Source organism: Sarcophilus harrisii, chromosome 2 (assembly GCF_902635505.1).
Source record: "Sarcophilus harrisii chromosome 2, mSarHar1.11, whole genome shotgun sequence".
NCBI lineage: Eukaryota > Metazoa > Chordata > Mammalia > Dasyuromorphia > Dasyuridae > Sarcophilus > Sarcophilus harrisii.
In genome coordinates this window covers 216,778,227-216,797,415 of record NC_045427.1, presented here as the reverse complement: position 1 = coordinate 216,797,415, position 19,189 = coordinate 216,778,227, and the positions used below count along the sequence as shown (strand labels likewise).

The window sequence follows — 19,189 nt, the reverse complement described above, 5'->3', positions numbered from 1 at the left end:
TGTGTGTGTGTGTGTGTGTGTGTGTGTGTGAGAGAGAGAGAGAGAGAGAGAGAGAGAGAGAGAGAAATTCTTTGGTGTAGTAAACTACCGATGAAGAAGTTTTCTCTACTGATGGTTAGCACTTGTCCTGCAACTCACAATCTCATAGAGTAGGGGGAAGGAAACTGGTTTGGATGGAAAGCTGAAGGGATTTGCTCAGTGTAGCATGATGGCAACAGTCCTAGGTCTCAGAGTCCAGAAAAATCTGGGATTCAAGTTTTACCACCTCTAACATCTTCCTAGCATCTGAAGCCTAAGGCTATCTCCATTATACTACACTGTTCCTCAGCTGGGTTTAGAAATGCAAAAAGGAAAAAGTTCCTGTTTTCAAAGCTTCCATTCTAGTGTGTGTGTACTGTGTAGACACACATCTAAGTGGGAAATTTACACAAAAACAAAATAGCTACTGGGGAAGAAGATACTAATAGCTAGGGGTATCAGAAAAGGCTTGTAGTATAGATGGCTGTTAATTAAGCTGAGCTTTGAAACAATTCCAAGGTTACAGATAAGAAAAGAATCAGCATTCTGAGCATGTTGCCTTGCCTACAAAAGCTCAGAGACTGTGAGAATGTAGACTGAGGATTAAAATGGGAGGCAGGAATTCTGAAGGCTGGGGAACCACAAATGGGTAGTTTCATTTAGACCTGTAAATAAATGTCTTCATAGTTTCCTTGAGTGGCTCCTTTTTTCTGTCACTTACAAGTTTATGTTGTTTAACCTGTTAACATTTTCAGTCTATATCTCATCTTGGGTCAAAGAATTGCTAAAATTTCTTACCTCTATATAAAATGGTCACACAGTTACTACCAGAATGGAATGGAATGAGTTTATAAAGCACCTACAATGTGCAAAGTGTTTTATTATCTCATTTGATCCTGACAACAAATGTAAGAGGTAAGTGCTATTATCTCCATTTTATCATTGAGGAGACTGAGACACAGATTAAATGATTTGTCCCAGGTCACACAGCTCGGAAGTGTCTGAGGCAAAATTTGAATTCAGATCTTCCTGCTTCCAGATGCCACATTACATTTACTGAGCTATCTGAATGTTTTCCATCAAAGCTAATCCCCTCAGCCTAGAAGAATTACACATTCCTATGTGTTGTTCATGGTGACTAAAACAGACCAAAAAAGTTGCAAGACTTAAATTTAAAACAATGTTGTAAAATTAACCAAACAAAATTTGAGTCAGAAAATACCTCATTGATTTCAGTCTGATAGAGTCCGAGTTAGAAATCTAACAAATTTGGGAAAGCAGAAGGTGGAATTGACTTTGCTTTGACTTGGTCCTTGGAGGTAGACATGCTTCTAGTTTATCCCTTCTTAAAAGGTCTTTCTTGAGGCAGTTGATTGGCACAAAACTAATAATTACTTGAGGCAGGAATCGAACCCACATCTACTAATTTCAAGTCCATACCCTTTCTTTATGTTTTACAACATGCCTCGATTAGGTCAAAATAGATATGCAAAAGGTCACACTATAAAAACTTTAAAAGAGAACAGGATTTGATACCTATCACATCTGTACTTAGAGGGAACATGTAAATTAAACAAGGTCAAGGGAAAATCATAATAGATAAAACAGACAATTTGACTGCATAAAATTAAACAACTTTATTTTTGTAAGAATAAAGTAAATGAAAATATAAGTAGAAGATATATGGAAATACATTTGCATAAAATATCGCCAATAAAAATAAGATCCAATATAAAAAAGGAAGTGAAATAAAAACATATCAAAAATGCTTCCCCTGCACATAAGCTGCCAAAATATAAAAATAGTTTTCAAAAGAAAAATTGCAACCTATAAATGACAATATGAAAACCAATCACTAATAGTAAGAAAAAAAACTCAAAATAAAACAACTCTGAGGTTCACCTCACACCATAAAAGTGAGCAAAGATGAATCATAAAGGGACTCTCAATGAAGAATCTCTGAACAGATGGGCACACTAATGTACTGTTCATGAGGCTGTAGAATAGTGTCTAAAGTTATATTTGAACTCCTATCTTTCAGATTCTGAGGCTAGTGCGCTATCTGCTGTACCACATAGCAGCTTCATGCTCCATCTAGCTGTAGTCCTTTGATAACAAAGAGCTGGAAACAAGCTAAGTGCTCATTGATAGGGGAATAGCTAGGAAAAAAAAAGATGGCACAGGAATGTACTGGAAAATTACTTAGCATGAAGAAATGGATTCAGAGAAATGTGGGAAGATTTGCATGAAGTGACATAGAGCAAAGTAAAGTTATATACCAAGAGAAAGCAATATGCATAATGACTACAATCCAAATTTAAAAAAACAAAACACTAAAAGGAAATGGAATTCTGAGAGACTGAAAAACTGACAGTGAAATCAAGAACAGAAAAAGAAGCATCTCTCCCCTCTCATAGTAAGAGAAAGGCAGAAGATTAACAGGACAGAATATGGACTATATTTCACATGCCTTCATTATAATGATGGTTTTTTTTAGTTGTTTTTGGGGAGTGGGTGGGGGAGGGGATGAGAGATACCCTTGAAATTAATGATGGTGGAGCAAAAAGTGGTAAAACTTTTGTTTATTTTTTTAAAGAAGAGGATTGGACAAGATGGTCTCCAAAGTCCCTCCCTACTGATATTACTCTGGCTATGCTTGTTGAAATTCTTCATTTACTATAAAATGGAGCTCTTGTGTCATCTCTTCCATGAATTTTCCCTTGATTCCCCCTGCCAGAAGTAATCTTTCCCTTCTTCAGTCTCTCATAATACTTTGGATCTCTCCTTTGCAATTATTACATCCTCATTTATATTATGGTTCTAAAGAGTTCATCTTCATTAGATGCACTAAAAGTCAGGAATGATGTGATTCCATCTTTGAAAGGTGTTGCTGAGGACTCAGAAATACACGGAAGCGCTGAGCAAATACTTGCTGAATTGGATTTATTGATACTATTAATAATAATAGTTCACCTTTAAATAGTGCCCTACATATATTTTCATATTTGACTTCCAGATTTTCCTCTCCTGATCTGTAAAACAAAGAGGTTGAACTAAATGACCTTTAAAGATCCTTCTATCTCAGAACTTGTAAGAGTAGATTACCAGGAGCAGAAGGAGCTGTTACTTCCTCCACCATGGGGTAGAAGGGCCATCTTCAGAATTTCGAAGGACGATGGCAAAATTTCCAGCAATTGTTGGTGCAGTGAAGGAGGATTTTCTGCAGTATTTGGTGCAGTGAGCATGGAAGATTTTTGGTGGCACCCAGAGCAGCGAAGAGTTTGCAAGAATTAGCACCTGGAGATACAGCTGGGTTTTTGAGTGAGGGAGGGGATTAGTCAGTAGTTTGGATATCCCAATGCAGCAATGCTCAGCTTGATCAGGCAGAAGGGCTGGTGCAATGATTTGGAAGAGAGTCTGGTTGAGAGCAGTCCTTCCTATTCTATTCTCACTGCCCAGCTGGCACAGTCTTCCCTACCCCTGGGGTTGCTTTCTCGTGGGGCAGACTTCATGAACCACACCTCGGTTTCCCCCTTTTCCCCTCCTATTCCTCACTGACACATGGTGGGAGGGAGGACGCGCGAGCGCCCGGGCTTGCATGTGTTGGGGGCTTGGGAGTGCGGGGGAGAGTACATGTTCTGTCTGGGGCTCCTGACCTTGCTAAGAGCCTGAACACCCCAGTGGGGAAGAAGGCAATTCAAGGGCGATGCCCAAAGCTGGCATCAGGGCACCGAGGAAAGAGCCTCTCTTTCTGGCACTTTCCACTTGGCAAACTCACTCTGACGTCTGGAGAAGAACCTGCAGCCTGCCGACCTCAGAGTACCAGCCTTAGATAAAAGGGAAATCTTGGGGGCTTTGGTTTCCAGGCAAGAGCCTGGGGGTGAGCAAGAAGGGGGTGGGGTGGGAATTGGAGACGTCTCCCAGAGGCTGAGCCGGGAGAAGGGGTGGTTCCAGATTAGCATAGCCTCCTCCCTTTCTCCACCTCCTTCTCCTCCAGCCCTTTCCTGAAAGAGGCTGGGGGGGAGTGGTGGGGAGTCTGCTGAATGGCCTCTCGCTTCCCTATTCATTTCTTCTCCCGCTGCTGCCTCCTGCGCTCCTTGGCCGCTGCCGCCGCCATCCCTCCGTTGCTCCGTGAATGAAAGGCTGAGGCTGCGGGAGGCGCTGGCTTGAGAACTGCCCTGCAGACACTGCCGGACCGCCCGGGAGGGAACGAGCCGGAGCCGGGAACTGGAGATGTATGGTAAGAACTGGCCAAGCGGAGCCCGAGAGCGGGGAGTGGGAAGCTCAGCCGCCAGACCCTCAGGGTCGGCACCCCAGACCACCCCCAGCCTCTACCAGCTAGAGTCTTAGCAAACTTCCAGCAGCCGAGGACCGCGTGGGGGGAAGTGAATGAATCACTCTTTCCCCCCACTAGCTAAACCCTGAAGGAAATGGGCGAGGGCTCGCCGGCCAGCTTAGAATCCTGTTTGTGTTTGTCGGTGATGCTGTGTAGGGGCGCCCCTAAGGATCTGGAAACAAAGCTAGCGAAGAGAGGGGGAAGGGGGAAGGTACGGACACTTCGAGGGGCGTCTCTGGGTCCCTCTGTCGTGGGCGCGGTTGCCTATTGTTTGGAGATGCTCTCGGGGGTGGGCCAGCTGAGAAGGACCTCGTTGGCCCTGACCTCTGAAGGTAGCCTCGTCTAGTTGGTTCCATTGTTAAGGGCTGGAATTTCGTGTGTAGCCAGTTTCTATGGGGTAGTGGTTAGACCCTGGTCCTCGACTTGGACCTAGGAAACCTAGGCTTCAAATGGCCCTTTTGACACTTACGATCGATCCAGAACTATGCGATGGAAGGAATACTGCATCTGGGGTTAAAGGATCTGGGTGCGAATTCTGACTCTGTCACTTTTGCCGTCCTAGGTGACCTTGGGCAAATTGACTAACCTCTCTGGGTCTGTTTTCCTCAACTGCCAAATGGGGGCGGAGGCAAACCTAAATGAAACTAGAAGGTCCTATCTCTCTTAAATCTAGTTGAGCCTCAGTTTCCTCTTCCAAAAAATGGGATTCATAGTGAATGTTTGCCTTACGGGATGTAAGAAGTATCAAAGAACATGATATATGTAAAGCACTTTGGATGAGACTGGAGAATGTCTATAAATCACTTCGCAAACCTTAAAACACTCTATAAATGCCAGCTATTATTAGGAAAGCTGAACCGAGAGGAAATGCCTTGTATAGGTAGTAGTGTGACCGAATTTGCAGCGTCTGGGCTGACTGAAGCAAGGCTAGGAATTAGTGGAGGCTATTATTATCCCTCTGGAAAGAGGGTCATGACTATCTGTCCCTTTCCTTACTGCCTTGGTAACCGAAGACCAGGAAGTAGAAGCTGGGCTCTGGCAAGAGTTATGATGCTGAGGTCTGATGAATAGACTAGGACTTGGAACTTATTTTACTGCTGGCTTTATCTGTACATGGGTTCAAGACCTCATGTCTTTTTAGATTTTCCATGATGTTTCCGAAGAATCACTTTAGAGAGAGGACCTGGGTTCAAATATTAGTTTTACTGTTGTGACCTTGAAAAATCCATGTCCTTTTCCCGGCCTCACTTTCTTCATCTGTAAAATGAAGGGGTTAGAGAACTTTTAAGGTTCCTTCCTAAAAATCTATCATTGGCTGGTAAAAGTGGGGGAAGAAGCTAAAGGGAGGATTGGCTCTAGTGATGAGCTCCATCCTATTGCTTATTTGACCCAGCTCTTAGCCTGAGCTTCCCAAACCCTCCCCACCCCCACAACTTATGTTCAACAGCTGAATTCACACCTGCCATTGCTCAGCTTTGTAGCCTACCAGCAGGTCCTCTGGCTTTGCTGGAGATCCCGCTTGTCAAGAAAACAAACCTCTCTGGATGATGAGATGCTCTTCGAAGTAGAGGGCAATAGGGTTTTGGAGAAAGAGTCCTGGATTAGAGATCGGAAGAATGGAGAGATTAGAATCTCACTTTTGACACTGAGGCACCATGTAACCATGGCAAAATCACTGAACCTCAATTACTTTATCTGTAAAACAGGTACAATCACAGCAACTACTTTGTAGGGTTGTTATGAAGACCAAAAATTAGGGAACTATAGGTAAAGCACTTTTGCAAACCTTAAAAGAGATGTATTTATTAATGTTAGTTGCTGTTTTTGTTATGAGTAGCCTTCAGAGATCCAGGACAACCTAAGGACCAGGCTCCTTGCAGAAAATAGGCATTATTAGGTATTAGGAAAATCACCCTTTGGCTAAGAGCTGCCTGAGGAGATTGAGATGACTAGTAGCTTTCAGATATGGGAGGGAGGGGAAATGGTTTTCTCATTCGTTATCTTTCTCTGGAAGTAGAAACTCTGAGCCTAGGGACTGGATCCTTGGAGAAGAGCAGATTTCTCTTTTAATTGATCTCCAAGGTGTCACTGTCGATTCTGCTTTCTTTTCCGCTGGGAACTGGCAGTGAGATATAAATTTAGTTGGGGACCTCAGGCTGTACCAAGATAGTATAGTATATACAATGGAAAGTGTGATCTGAGGCAGGAGATGTGAGTTCAAATCTTGGCTGTTGTGATGTGACCTTGAGCTAGTTACTTTCCAAACTTAGAAAATGGGGAAGGGGTATGGGATAAGATGGCTTCTGAGATTCCCTTTGGGCCTAATTGCATATTTGTAGTAACCCGATAGAATGTCCTGACAGCTTCTGAGGTGTTGTAGCCAAGGTTAAGCGTCCAAACTGTCAGTGTCAAGAGCAGACTCCATTTAGAAGCTAACCTGGGTTTTCCCCCAGCTTTAGCACACTTCTCTTTCTTACCTGCATTTCTGAGCTCGGACCAAATCCTAGAAGGTTCCTCTCCACCATTTCCTCCACCCACCCCCTGCTATTTTGGTCTTGGATGACCTAAGCTGGGTTATTTGACCTCTGACATACTAGATTTTTCTGAGCTGCTAATCAGTGAAGAGATCCTGGAAGGTGAACAACAGCTGTTGTGTGGTCTAACAAGCCGAATGTTTTCTTTCAATGAGTCTCTCTCCCTTCTTTCCCTTCTATCCCCTAGTTGTTCTGCAGAGTAGCTTGAAACCGCAGCTTCTTTGAGGGAGGACATGTGACTGCAGGACACCTGCATTGGGAAGAGCTAGGGCAAGGTCCCATTAGAGCAAGTTTGGGGGACCAGGAGAAAGGAAACCTGAATAAAGTCCCTTTGCTCAGCCCAGAGAAGAGGATTACTGAGCTAGGGGTGATTGGAACCTAGGTCTTATGGGTTTCCTTTTGCATCTTTACAGCTTGAAGCAAGGCAGGAGATGAGAGTAAGAGACCAGAGAAAAAGGGAGAACTCTGGAACTGAGATGTCTGGGTTCTATTTTGGGAGCTGCTACAGTCTCTCATCTCCCTGCTATTTAGCCTGTTTCCCCAGCTGCAAACAGAAATGATATTTGAACCCAAAAAGTATTTGTTAAACGATAAGAATGAAAAAAGGCTTGAGAGGACCATCTTATGGCCATCTTAATGGGGAAGGAGTCAGACTAGCAAAACTCCTACTTGCACATCTTTTTTTTTTTTTTTTTTTTTTTTTTTTTTTTTTTTTTTGAGGGGAATGCTGTGTGCATCTTGTTTGAATTTCAGATTTAGAATAGTTTTATGGAAAAGGTACTGGACCAGGGAACACGACATCCAGGTCTAATAATGACTTTACTTCTAAGGAATTATATGACCTTAAATCACTAAATCTGAGCCTCAGTCTCCTTAACTATAAAAGGAGGGGCTTGGATTAGGTGACTTTTAAGGCCCCTTCTGATTCCAAATCAAGACCCTTTTTGATCTACAAAATGAAAGAGCTAGAGTAAAATGATCTTCAAGATCTCTTCAACTCTAATTCATGAGGAGTTAATCTTATGCCCAAAGTACATTCTTCTAGATTTCTAATATTTTCTTTAAAAGAAAATCATTTGATAATTTAGGCTCTTGGGGATGTCTGTGATTGGCAGAAAGTGGCAGTGGAGGATGGGGAAGGGGTTATACAAGGCATGGTAGAAATAGAATCTTAGAGTTAATGGGAACTCTAGTCTGGTCTATTCTAACTTTCTTATTTTACAGATGGGGAAATTGAGGCCCAGAGAAGTTGTGACTTGCCTCATATCAGGCAGCTCTCAGAGCCAGGTCTCCTAAGTTCCTGTTTGCTGTTCTTTAAAATAGGTTCTGCTGCCTTTTGCAAGAAGAGAGGTTTGTAGATTTCCATCAGGGATGGCCTATTGAGCTGTGGATATACCCTACAGGGTATTCTTAGCACTAGTCAGAGATGATTTAATGAAACACTTAGTAGAGGCAAAAGTTTCAGGGCATTTTTGCCACAAGATGAAGTGACAATGATTATGAAAAAGATGCCAGATCAATGTCCTCAAAAATCTGACCTTGAACCTGGTTTTTTTTACTCTCCTATGGAGTACTTTGGTACTGATTGTCTGAATGCCTAAGATTACAATTCTTCCTCAGCTGAAGAGCTTCATGAAGCTTTTTCTGATTTTTTTCCTTCCCACTCTCCCAGTTACTAGGACCTTCCTCACAAAATTATTTTACATCCATTGTGTGTACATTCTCTATATACTTGTACACATGTACCTTTAGAAGGCGCTAAAGTACTAGACCTGAAGTCAGGAAGACTCATCTTTTTGAGTTCAAATTCAGCATCAGACATTTAAGTAGCTGTGTGACCCTGGATATGTCACCTAACCCTATCAAATGAACAAAGAAGAAAATGGCAAACCACTCTAGTGGTTTCTAGTTTCCAAGAAAACCCCAAATGGGGTCACAAAAAAATTGGACATGACTGAAAATGACTGAATAATTACATGCATACATACATATTGTCTTTGATAAATTTTAAGTCCCTTAAGAGCAGGGACTATTTCAGTTATTTTGCCTTGATGTCCTCAACACCTAGGAAGCACAATTTCCAGCAATATGCTGGGACCTTTAGAAATGCTTGTTGATTGAGATACTTGGCAAATTCATTTTCTCCTAAGGACTCAAATTATTCTCTGTTCATTTAACTCTCATATCTAATAGCATCAGCCCTGACTTCTCTTTTGTTCTCTACTCATATCTCACAGTTGCTTACCAGCATTTCCAATTCAATGTGTTTAAAAATCAAACTCATTATTTTTCTTAAATCTGCTCTTCCAACTTTCACTCTTTTAATTGCCTCACTATTCATCTTTAAAAAACAAAAAAAAAAAAAAATTGGAGTTAGCTTTGATTCTTCCCACTTTCTCACTGCCCATACTATTCAACTTATCTATCATCTATCCACTATATTACTTTATTCCCTCTTCTCTATTCTGAATTTTTCCTTCCTGATACAGATTCTTTTTACTTGCTATCTACCAGGATGATTGCAATAGCCCCAGTTCATCCCCCTCTGTTCTTTCCTTTCCCTAGTGCATTCTTTATTGTGCTGCCAGATTAATCTTCCTTGTGAATAGATCTAAGGATGGCATAGATTCTATGACATAGAGTCATAGATATAGAGCTTGAAGGATCTTGAGAGACCACTGCATCCAAACCCTTTCATTTTATTAAAGAAGCCCATGGCCAAGGTTGTTTTTCACATTTTATAGATGCATGAATTTAGAAAGGACATGAAACCAAGAGAATGTTGTGCACAGTAATAGCAATAGTGTTTGAAGAATGACTGTGAACAAATAAGCTATTCTAAGTATTATAAATATTCAAATCAAGTACAAAGAACCACTGAAGGAAGATACTATCCACTTCCAGAGAAAGAACTGATAATAGAAATACGCAGAGTATGTTTTTATGTATATTTACTATATAGTGTGTATATATGCATATATACATGTATATACACATGTCTAGTGAGAGGTGGGAAGAGAGGGAAACAGTTTAGAACTTAACATAACAAAAAAATAAAATTCTGCAAAGGAAAAAATAAAAGATGCAATGCCCCCAAAAAGAGAGGAAGAAAGCAAGGAGGAAGGGAAAGAAGAAAAAAGAAAGGAGGAAAGAAGGAAGTAAAGAAATTAAAAAGGAAGGAAGAAAGGAAAAATGAAGGACAGAAGAAAGGAAAAAGGAAAGAAAGAAAGAAAAAAGAAGGAAGGAAAGGAACAGGAGAGATGATCTAGTTTAATTTCCTTATTTTATAGTTAAAGAAACTGAGGTCCAGAAAAGTGAAGAAGTGATTTTTTCCAACATCATATAAAGAGAAAGGGGCAGAACCAGGATTTGAATACAGGTTCCTTGACTTTAAATGCAGGATTTTCTCCCACTGCTCCATGATGCCTCCCAAACTTTATTTTCCCATTTTTCTTGAAGGCAGGATTTTCTGTCCATAATGCCCCAAGCCTTCCTCTTTACTGTTATCTCCACCTGACTTCTGTCTTTCCTTTTGTCTTTCATTGTACAGACACCTCTTGATCTCTCTGCTCTCATTCTGCTGCTGTTACTGTGCTTGGGTGCTGCATTTGTTCACCCCTTCTTTTCAATTTTGGGTGTCCAAATTATGGAGACAGTTGAAGTTTCTTTGCATTTGGTGCATAATTTCTGTTTTGGAGAGAGTTGAGAGATTGAGAGGATCAGAGAAACTGATTTATCCTTCATGTCAGATGTGTTGATCACATTTTACAGATAATGATATGGAGGCTTAAGGTCATAGAGTTGGTATGCATTTTTGGTGGGATTTGAACCAACCAGGTAAGAGAATCATGGAATTTGAGAATTGATAGGGCTTTAATGTTCATCTAGTCCAACCCATACATGAAAGGAGCTCTTTCTACACAAATGGTCATCTAACCTCTGCTTGAAAATCTCTAAGGATGGGGAGCCTCCTACTTCCTGAAGCAGCCTGTTTCATTTTTGAACAGCTCTAATTGTTAGGAAGTTGTTTTTTTTTTTCTCCTGATGCTAAGCCTAAACTTGGCCTGCTCTTTGCAGCTTCCACCATTTCCTGGTTCTGCCCTCTAAAGTCAAACAAAGGGAAGTAGAATCCCTTTTCCTCTGACTCTAAAGCTCTTCCCACTCTTCTGCTAAAAAGTCTCCTTATCTTCCAGTTGCTCACTGAATTGCAAAATTCAAAAGTGCTTATATGGCATTCAAGGATCTTAGTAATATAGAACCACCTTCCTTAGTCTTTTCAAATTCATCTTGTTTGTCTGTTCCATTAACTCTGAGGCTCAGATGAACTTGCTTATATCTGCCTCCTGAACTCAGTTGTGCATGACCATGCCCATACTTTAGCTCATAATATTTCCTATGAAATATCCCTTACTTTGTCTTTCCCTGTTGACTTCTTACTCATTCAGTAAAGCCGAACTCAATTGTTACTTCTTCCATGGAGTCCTTATTTTCCACTGTTGGGAGCAGCCTCTCTGTGGAACTTATATAATATTATATCACTTCTTTGATATTCATAATGTTGAATAATCTGTGTTTGTGTCTGATCCCCAAGAAAATGTAACCTTCATGAGGGCTGGTACCTGTGTCTTATTTGAACTCAATCTCTCTTAGAGCCTTACATAGTACTTTGCAGAAAGCTACCTTCACTTGATAATTAATGCCTGTTGAATTTTGGAACATTATATTTTTCAAGGTATATCACTGATATCCTTCCATTATTCTGAACATACAATACTCTCTGTGCTAGCAGGGGTACTGAATGATATGTGAGTGGAGAAAGAGAGACTGGGGAAGAGTAGAAAAAATTGAACTATTTCAGTATCTGAATTGGGGTGGAAGAGGTCAAGGGCGGTAAGAGAATAGGATATATATTACTGTATTGTTTCTGCTTCTCTCCTCCCCCAATCACTTTAAAAATCTTCCAATATGCTTTTGTGTTCTATGTATTTATCATTCTTTATGTGCCTTCATATGGCACAACTGATTTAGCCATTCCCAAGAACTGGGCACATAGGTTGTTTTGAATTTTCTCTTTGCTATTACCAATAATGATTTATGAGTATTCTTGTACAGATGTGTCCTATCTTTTTTGATAACTTCCTTAAGATAGAAACTTTAAAAATGGAAGTCCTGGATCAAAGGATATGAACATTTTTATAACATCACATAATTCCATATTGTTTTCTAAAATAATTGAATCAATTCATAGCTACACTAGTAATGAGTCATCATGCCTCTTTCCCCACATTTCTGCTAGCACTGAATTCTGTCCTCTATTATATTTTGATAAGATACTTAAACCTATTTGAATGCATTTAAATAAAATATTTTTGATATTACCATATTTTGCTATTTTGATTAAGTATAAGGAGGCACCTCAAAGTTGTTTTAATTAATATTTCTGATTAATAAAGATTTTAAGTATTTTTTTCTCATGATTATTGGTGATTTGGGATCCTTTCAAGAACTGTTTATTCATATCCTTTGGCTAATTTAGGAACGGCATTTATTATTATAGATTTGTGTCATGTCAGAGTCTTGTGATCTTTTGTGTTATGTTTAACTTATTTAAGTTTTTACTTGACTGTCTGACCAACTAGATTATAAGCTCTTAGAGGACAGGGAATTGTACTTTTTTGAATATAGCACCTAGCTCAGGATATTGCATATAGTAGATAGATATTCAGTCCCATTTGTTCATGGATTGTTGATTCAGTAATGATTTATTGATTGAGAATTTGTATAATTACTCTTCAAAATTTATTTGAATGGATTTTATTGTAGGGGGAGATGCAAAAGACATTCTGGAACCTCCCTTCCCCATTTCTATCTATTGAAATCCTTCTCTTTCTTAAAAGCCCACCTAGATATTACCTTTTGAAGTTTGTCTTGACCCCTAAGTGAAAGTTACTTCCTCAGACTAAGTGAAAGTTACTTCCTCAGACTTCTAATAGCACTTTTCTTTAGGCTAGAAGCTATGGGATACAGAAGAAGGAAGGTTAAATTAGGAAAGACCTAAGTTCAAATACTAGTTTTGCTATTCACTATATAACTTTGGACATAGATATAAGGATTTTCTCTTCTATGGACTCTGGATTTTCTCATCTTTAAATCTCATCTTCTAAAATAGTTTGAAGTAAATGTCCTTTTTTGTTCCTTCTTGCTCAAAATTTATGATCTCTAACTTATCTCATTCTCCTTTGTTTCATAGTTATTATTTTTAATTGTACACATACACATTACCTAATTTTTAAAAAAAAGCTTCTGGAGAATAAGTTCTATGTTGTAGGTATTTTCATATCTATAGCACCTAACATTAATGTCTTTTTCAAATTATAGATAAAGGCCACTCTTTTGCTCAAATTCTCTCAGTAGCTCCTTATTGCTTGTGGGATAAAACACAAATCCCTCAGCTTGGCAGTTATGGCTCTCTGGAAGGGTGTACTGGATTACAAAGCCTTATTTCATACTATTCCCTTTTGTGAACTCTATGCTGCAGCCAAATTTGACTACTGGCCATTCCTCAAATTTGATACTCTTAGCTCTCATCTCTTCCCATTTGCACAAAGCAGTTTTCATGTCTGCAACATTTTTCCATCTTCTTTGCCTCTAGAGTCCTTTTCTCTTTTAGGCTTAACTCAAGGGCTATTTCTCCATGAAACTTTTTTCAATCTTCTTCTCTTCCTATTACTGCTATGTGTCTCTGCCATTTTTTTTTGTACTTTTTTATGTATACATTGTTTCTTTCCAGTAGAATGTGGGTTCCTTGAGGGAAAGGACTACTTGATTCCTCCTATATAATAGTGTTTAATTGAATTGATTAAATGGAACAAATTAAGAATCAAAGTGTTATCAGATGCTCTGTTCGTGCAAAACATTATCGTGATATAATACCTACTATGTTCCAGGCACTATGCTAAACACTTTACAATTATCTCATCTGATTCTCATGGCAATTTTGGGAATTAGATGCTATTATTATTTCCATTTTACAGATGAGGATTTGACCTGTCCAGTACAAAGTTAGTAAGTCTCTAAGTTCGGATTTGGTAGCAGTCTTAAGTTCTATAAACTGCACCACCTAGCTGTTCAGATAAACTCTTCAAGGATACTCATCATGGAGACTACCTCAGCTTTGCCTCTTATACTACATCAGTACCTTCAATTGCTTCTACTTCTGATTGGAAGTCTGGAGATTAGAGCAAAAAATTGTTCCTATAGCCTCCTTTTTTTAGAAGTCTCAAAATGTCAGCCATCTCTTCATTTGCCACCTTCTGCTCTGCTTGATTTCTACTCAATTATTATCCACCATGCCCCTGGTACAACATCCTTTGGCACCATCACTCCCTTTCAGCTTCCTTTTGTTTATTGTCTTTGCCCTAGATGATAATTCCTTAAGAACAAGGACTGTATTTCCTTTTTCTTATTTGAACCCCCATTACTCATCACAGTTGCTGACACAAAGTAGGGGCACTTAATAAGTGTTTATCATATGCCATGGTATTGTAGTGCTAACTGGAGAAAGAAATAATTAGATTGTTGTCCTGGAAAACAATTTATTTTTTTTTATTTAATAGCCTTTTATTTACAGGATATATGCATGGGTAACTTTACAGCATTAACAATTGCCAAACCTCTTGTTCCAATTTTTCACCTCTTACCCCCCCCCCCCCTCCCCTAGATGGCAGGATGACCAGTAGATGTTAAATATATTAAAATATAAATTAGATACACAATAAGTATACATGACCAAAACGTTATTTTGCTGTACAAAAAGAATCAGACTCTGAAATATTGTACAATTAGCTTGTGAAGGAAATCAAAAATGCAGGTGGGCATAAATATAGGGATTGGGAATTCAATGTAATGGTTTTTAGTCATCTCCCAGAGTTCTTTCTCTGGGCATAGCTGGTTCAGTTCATTACTGCTCCATTGGAAATGATTTGGTTGATCTCGTTGCTGAGGATGGCCAGGTCCATCAGAACTGGTCATCATATAGTATTGTTGTTGAAGTATATAATGATCTCCTGGTCCTACTCATTTCACTCAGCATCAGTTCGTGTAAGTCTCTCCAGGCCTTTCTGAAATCATCCTGTTGGTCATTTCTTACAGAACAGTAATATTCCATAATATTCATATACCACAATTTATTCAGCCATTCTCCAACTGATGGACATCCATTCAGTTCCTGGAAAACAATTTAACAAAGAAAGAGGGGATAACAGTCAATCCCCTGGGACACAATGGAAGATTCATCATACTTTTTTTTTAAGATAGGAGGGATTTACACGTGATTGAAGAAGGGAGGGAAGAATTGAAGATATTGGAGATATTTGGAAAAATTGAAGGAGGATATTATAGAGGAGGCAGGAAGGAGGTGTTAAGCTTGGGGTGAAAAAAGGAGAGACACCTATTTCTTTGAGACAGAAGGAAAAGAAGAGGAAAAAATGGTATCAGAGACATATTTAAGGCCAGAGGGAACTTTAGAGACAATCAGAAAAAATCCTTATATTATAGTGAGGATACTCAAATCCCAGGGAAGTTAAGCCATCCACCCAGAATCACAAAGCTAATAGCAAAGCTGGAATTTGAATCCAGGTTCTCTCTGACTTTCAAATCTAATACATTTCCCATTGAATCATGATATCTCCTACTGTGCTTTAAATAAAAAGATGGACATTAAGGTGATGCAGTAGAGTTCAGGATCTGAAGTTGGGAAGACTTCAAGTCCAGCTTCAGAGCCTTCATAGCTACATGACCCTGGATAGATCACTTCATCTCTATTTACCTCAGTTTCCTCATAAGTAAAATGGGAATAATAATAGCATCCACCATCCCAGAATTGTTATGAGTATGAATTGAATTAATATTTGCAAAGCGCTTAGCATAGTGTCTAGCATGTTGTAGGTACTACATAAATGTTAGCTACTACAATCCTTTTGATGTAAGTAGAGTGAGGGAGCCTTGGGAGAACTGGGATTGGAGGCCAATAAAGAGTTTTTTTTTTGTTTATTTGTTTTGGTTTTGGTTTTTTTGGTTTTTTTTTTTGGAGGCCAATAAAGAGTGAAGAAGATTAATAATTACTACTCTGGGCAGTTTGTAAGGGAATATACAAGAGACAAATGATTTCAGAATAATGGTGAGGAGCTGATTGAAATTATATAGTATGAATTTATGATGTGATAAGTCAGCATGGTTATATAGTTGTTGTACAGTCTGGATGTAGGAACAGAGAAAGAAAATTGGCGGGGGTGGGGGAGAAGGGAAGGGGGAAAGGCAGTTAGATGGCTCAGTGGATAGAGCACCAATCCTGAAGTCAGGAATACCTGCGTTTAAATCCAGCCTCAGACACTTAACATTCACTAGTTATGTGACTAGGCGAGTCACTTACCCAATTATCTCCCCTCCCCCCCAATATATACATACATATATATAAAGGAATTTTAAGCAATTCAGGCTTCTAGGGGATTAGTAGATTTAGTGTACAAAGGACAAACTCTGTGAGTAGGAGTTGGAGCTGTCCCACTGGGCACCCATCTGGAACTGGCCATTGGGCAACTTGGCTCCTTTGCTTTCTTCTTCTTTTCCTTCCCTTCTTTCTGTCCACCCTTACTTGCAGGTGATCTTTCCTAAGGAATGTAAATTTTGATTACTGAAATCTGCAAAATATCTCAAGGTTTATGGGCAAGGTTCATGTCTTAAAAACCAAATCACTCTGGCTGTCATTGATTGACCAACAACAGGTTCAGGTCAAGCCCCATTGGGTCATTGTTTGGGCCCTGATTAGCTCAGGATGAATGTAAATAGCAATTGTTTCTGTTTGGCCAGGAACCCTGAGGATCTTTCCCATACATACACATACATATATGTATGCATGTATATGTATTATGTGTGTATATGTGTGTATGTATCTTTAGATAGGTGGATGGATTTTCTTTTTCACTAGGTAAAAAAGCCCGTTTTCTGCCTCATGTCTTACCTAGCCTGAGTATTTCCTCAGTCAAACTGAGATCTGTTAAAGATCTTAGCTTAAAAAGATCAAGGTCTCCCAGTGTTTCCATAGTCATTTCCAGTTGTCTTAATCTATATTATATTATATTATATATAATCGTGCCACTGGACACAAATGGCTCTGGAGGGAAAGTGAGGCAGGTGAATTTGCATGGCTTTCCCTCACTTAAATACAATTCACTTGTATGTCATGACATCTCCTCCCTGATATCATGGTCCTCTTCAAAAATGAAGGACAAACAGCAGATGTAATGGGCATTTAAATGATTGAGGATATGTTTATGATGCTAATGAGTGTCTTTTGGAAGAAGCTATGATCATGAAACCTTTATTAGTAAAAAATCCAAGTGCAGCCAGAAGGAAATTGAGGGACTGGGAAGCAAAGAATGATTATAAAGCCTAGTGATAGTGAGGTAATTCTGTGGGTGAGGTTTGAGGGTGGAAGAAGGAAGGAAAAGGGGAAACTCTTAAGTTGAAGGTAGAACAAATGTATGATATGAGAATTGTAAAGGAAATTTTCCCCTGGTGCTACAAGGTGCGGATTTGAACTGAAAGTGGGGCTGGAGGTCAAGTCCAAATTTTTCATTTTATAGATGAAGTTACTGAGGCACTGATGTAAAATAACTTAACACAAAGTTACACAGATAATAAGGAACAGAGTTCACATTTGAACCCAGTTTCCTGACTCTTTTTCCTCTGAAGCATGCTACAGCATTTTACAAGGCACAGAGGCAGGATGGACTAAGTGGGAAACAAAGGAGAGTATCCCAAGACAGGGAGAAGATAGGCCCACTAACGGTAAGGCATCCATGCCTAGAGTATCAGGTCTGGTTTGGATAGTAAAATGTAAGAAAGTAAGCTTCTTGGGAGCAGGGACTCTTTTCTTTTTGTCTTCCTAAACCCAATGCCTGCCACATAACAGACAATTAATTATTTCAGTGCATAGCACATAACAGGTGCTGCTTAGTTCTGTATTCTCTAAATTAAATTGGTTTCATTTGAGTGTCTTGGGAAATATGTTTGGGCTAGGCCCAAGAGTAAGTTGGTCTTCACGGAGAATTTCTAGTATCAATGAGACATCTTTAGAAAACCTCAACCTTGGGTTAGATATAATTAAACATAAATATCGGTAACCTTCATAAAACCTTTCTCTGAAGTTCCCCACAGCTCCCTGAAGAATCTACCTGAAAGCTTCCATCTATCTCATTTACCTTTAAATCCATTTTTCCTTAAGCACCAGCATTAAAAATAAACAAAAACCTTCATATTTGATTTTTGTGTTCATTTTCCATAACATAGCAACTAGCATAGCAACAGTGTTGCTTTTTACTCTTTTTGATTGCAAATGCACAGAATTTCAGGTGCTTTGTGGGTTAAATTGACTGTTGTGAGTTAGCTTGGAAGCATAACCACCATTTATAATGTCTTAGCTGCTGGAAGATGCATTCTGTGTTCCACCAACTAATTGAATTGGAGACGCCTGTATAGCTCCATTTCAAGTCCTAGTTGTATTTGTTTAAATGTTTTAAAGTGCTCAGAAAGAAAATAATCTAGCTCTTTTAAATAACAAGAGGAAAATATGGAAATGAGAATAGCAAATGGAGAATGTTTTAATATTAGAGGTAAATTGGAAATATATGTGGGTTTATGACTTCAAAGGACAGGGAATTAAGTAAGGGAAGAAAAGTAAGGTGAGAATAATCTGCTGATGGAAAAAGACCTTAAATTAGTTTTATCAAGTCGTGGGAAGTCATCTGTGGCATATTTTCTCTTGTCTCTTTTTGTCTTTGCTTTGAGTAAGGAAAAATAAAGAAATGAGGAAAGATCTTTATCCAGATGCATGTGTTGGGGGTGGGGTGAGGTAAGGTAGAGTCCAGCAGGTTCAAGTTCAGAGAACAAGATGTATATAGAAAAAACTTACTGAAAGAAGTTTTGTTGAGGGAAGTTAGGTAATAATATAATGCACAAAACACTGGGCTTGGAATCAGGAAAACTCCTCTGAGGTCAAATCTAGCCTCAGACACTTACCAGTTCTGGAACCTACTTGATCCAGATTCAGTCACTTCACCCTGTTTGCCTCCTTTGTTCATCTGTCAAATGAGGTATAGGAAAAAAAAAGGCAAATGACTCCAGTATCTTTGGCAAGAAAACTTCACAGTCAGATAATGACTGAAAAACAACTAAACGGTAACTTTTAATTCAAGAGCTAGTGTTCTCTCCACCATACCAACTATTTGTTGTGTGTGTTGTC

General features: G+C 39.2%; 1 protein-coding gene across 3 annotated transcripts in view; it reads left to right on the top strand.

Moving 5' to 3' along the window:
- Positions 1–3,955: 3,955 nt before the first annotated feature.
- Positions 3,956–19,189, top strand: part of EFR3B (EFR3 homolog B) — a 121,248-nt gene continuing 106,014 nt past the window's right edge. For all 3 annotated transcript variants that reach the window (XM_031951444.1, XM_023494587.2, XM_031951443.1), the window contains exon 1: positions 3,956–4,258. In XM_031951444.1, coding sequence (XP_031807304.1) covers positions 4,252–4,258 — 7 coding nt within the window. In that variant the 5' untranslated portion in view covers positions 3,956–4,251. The remainder of the gene's footprint in view (positions 4,259–19,189) is intronic.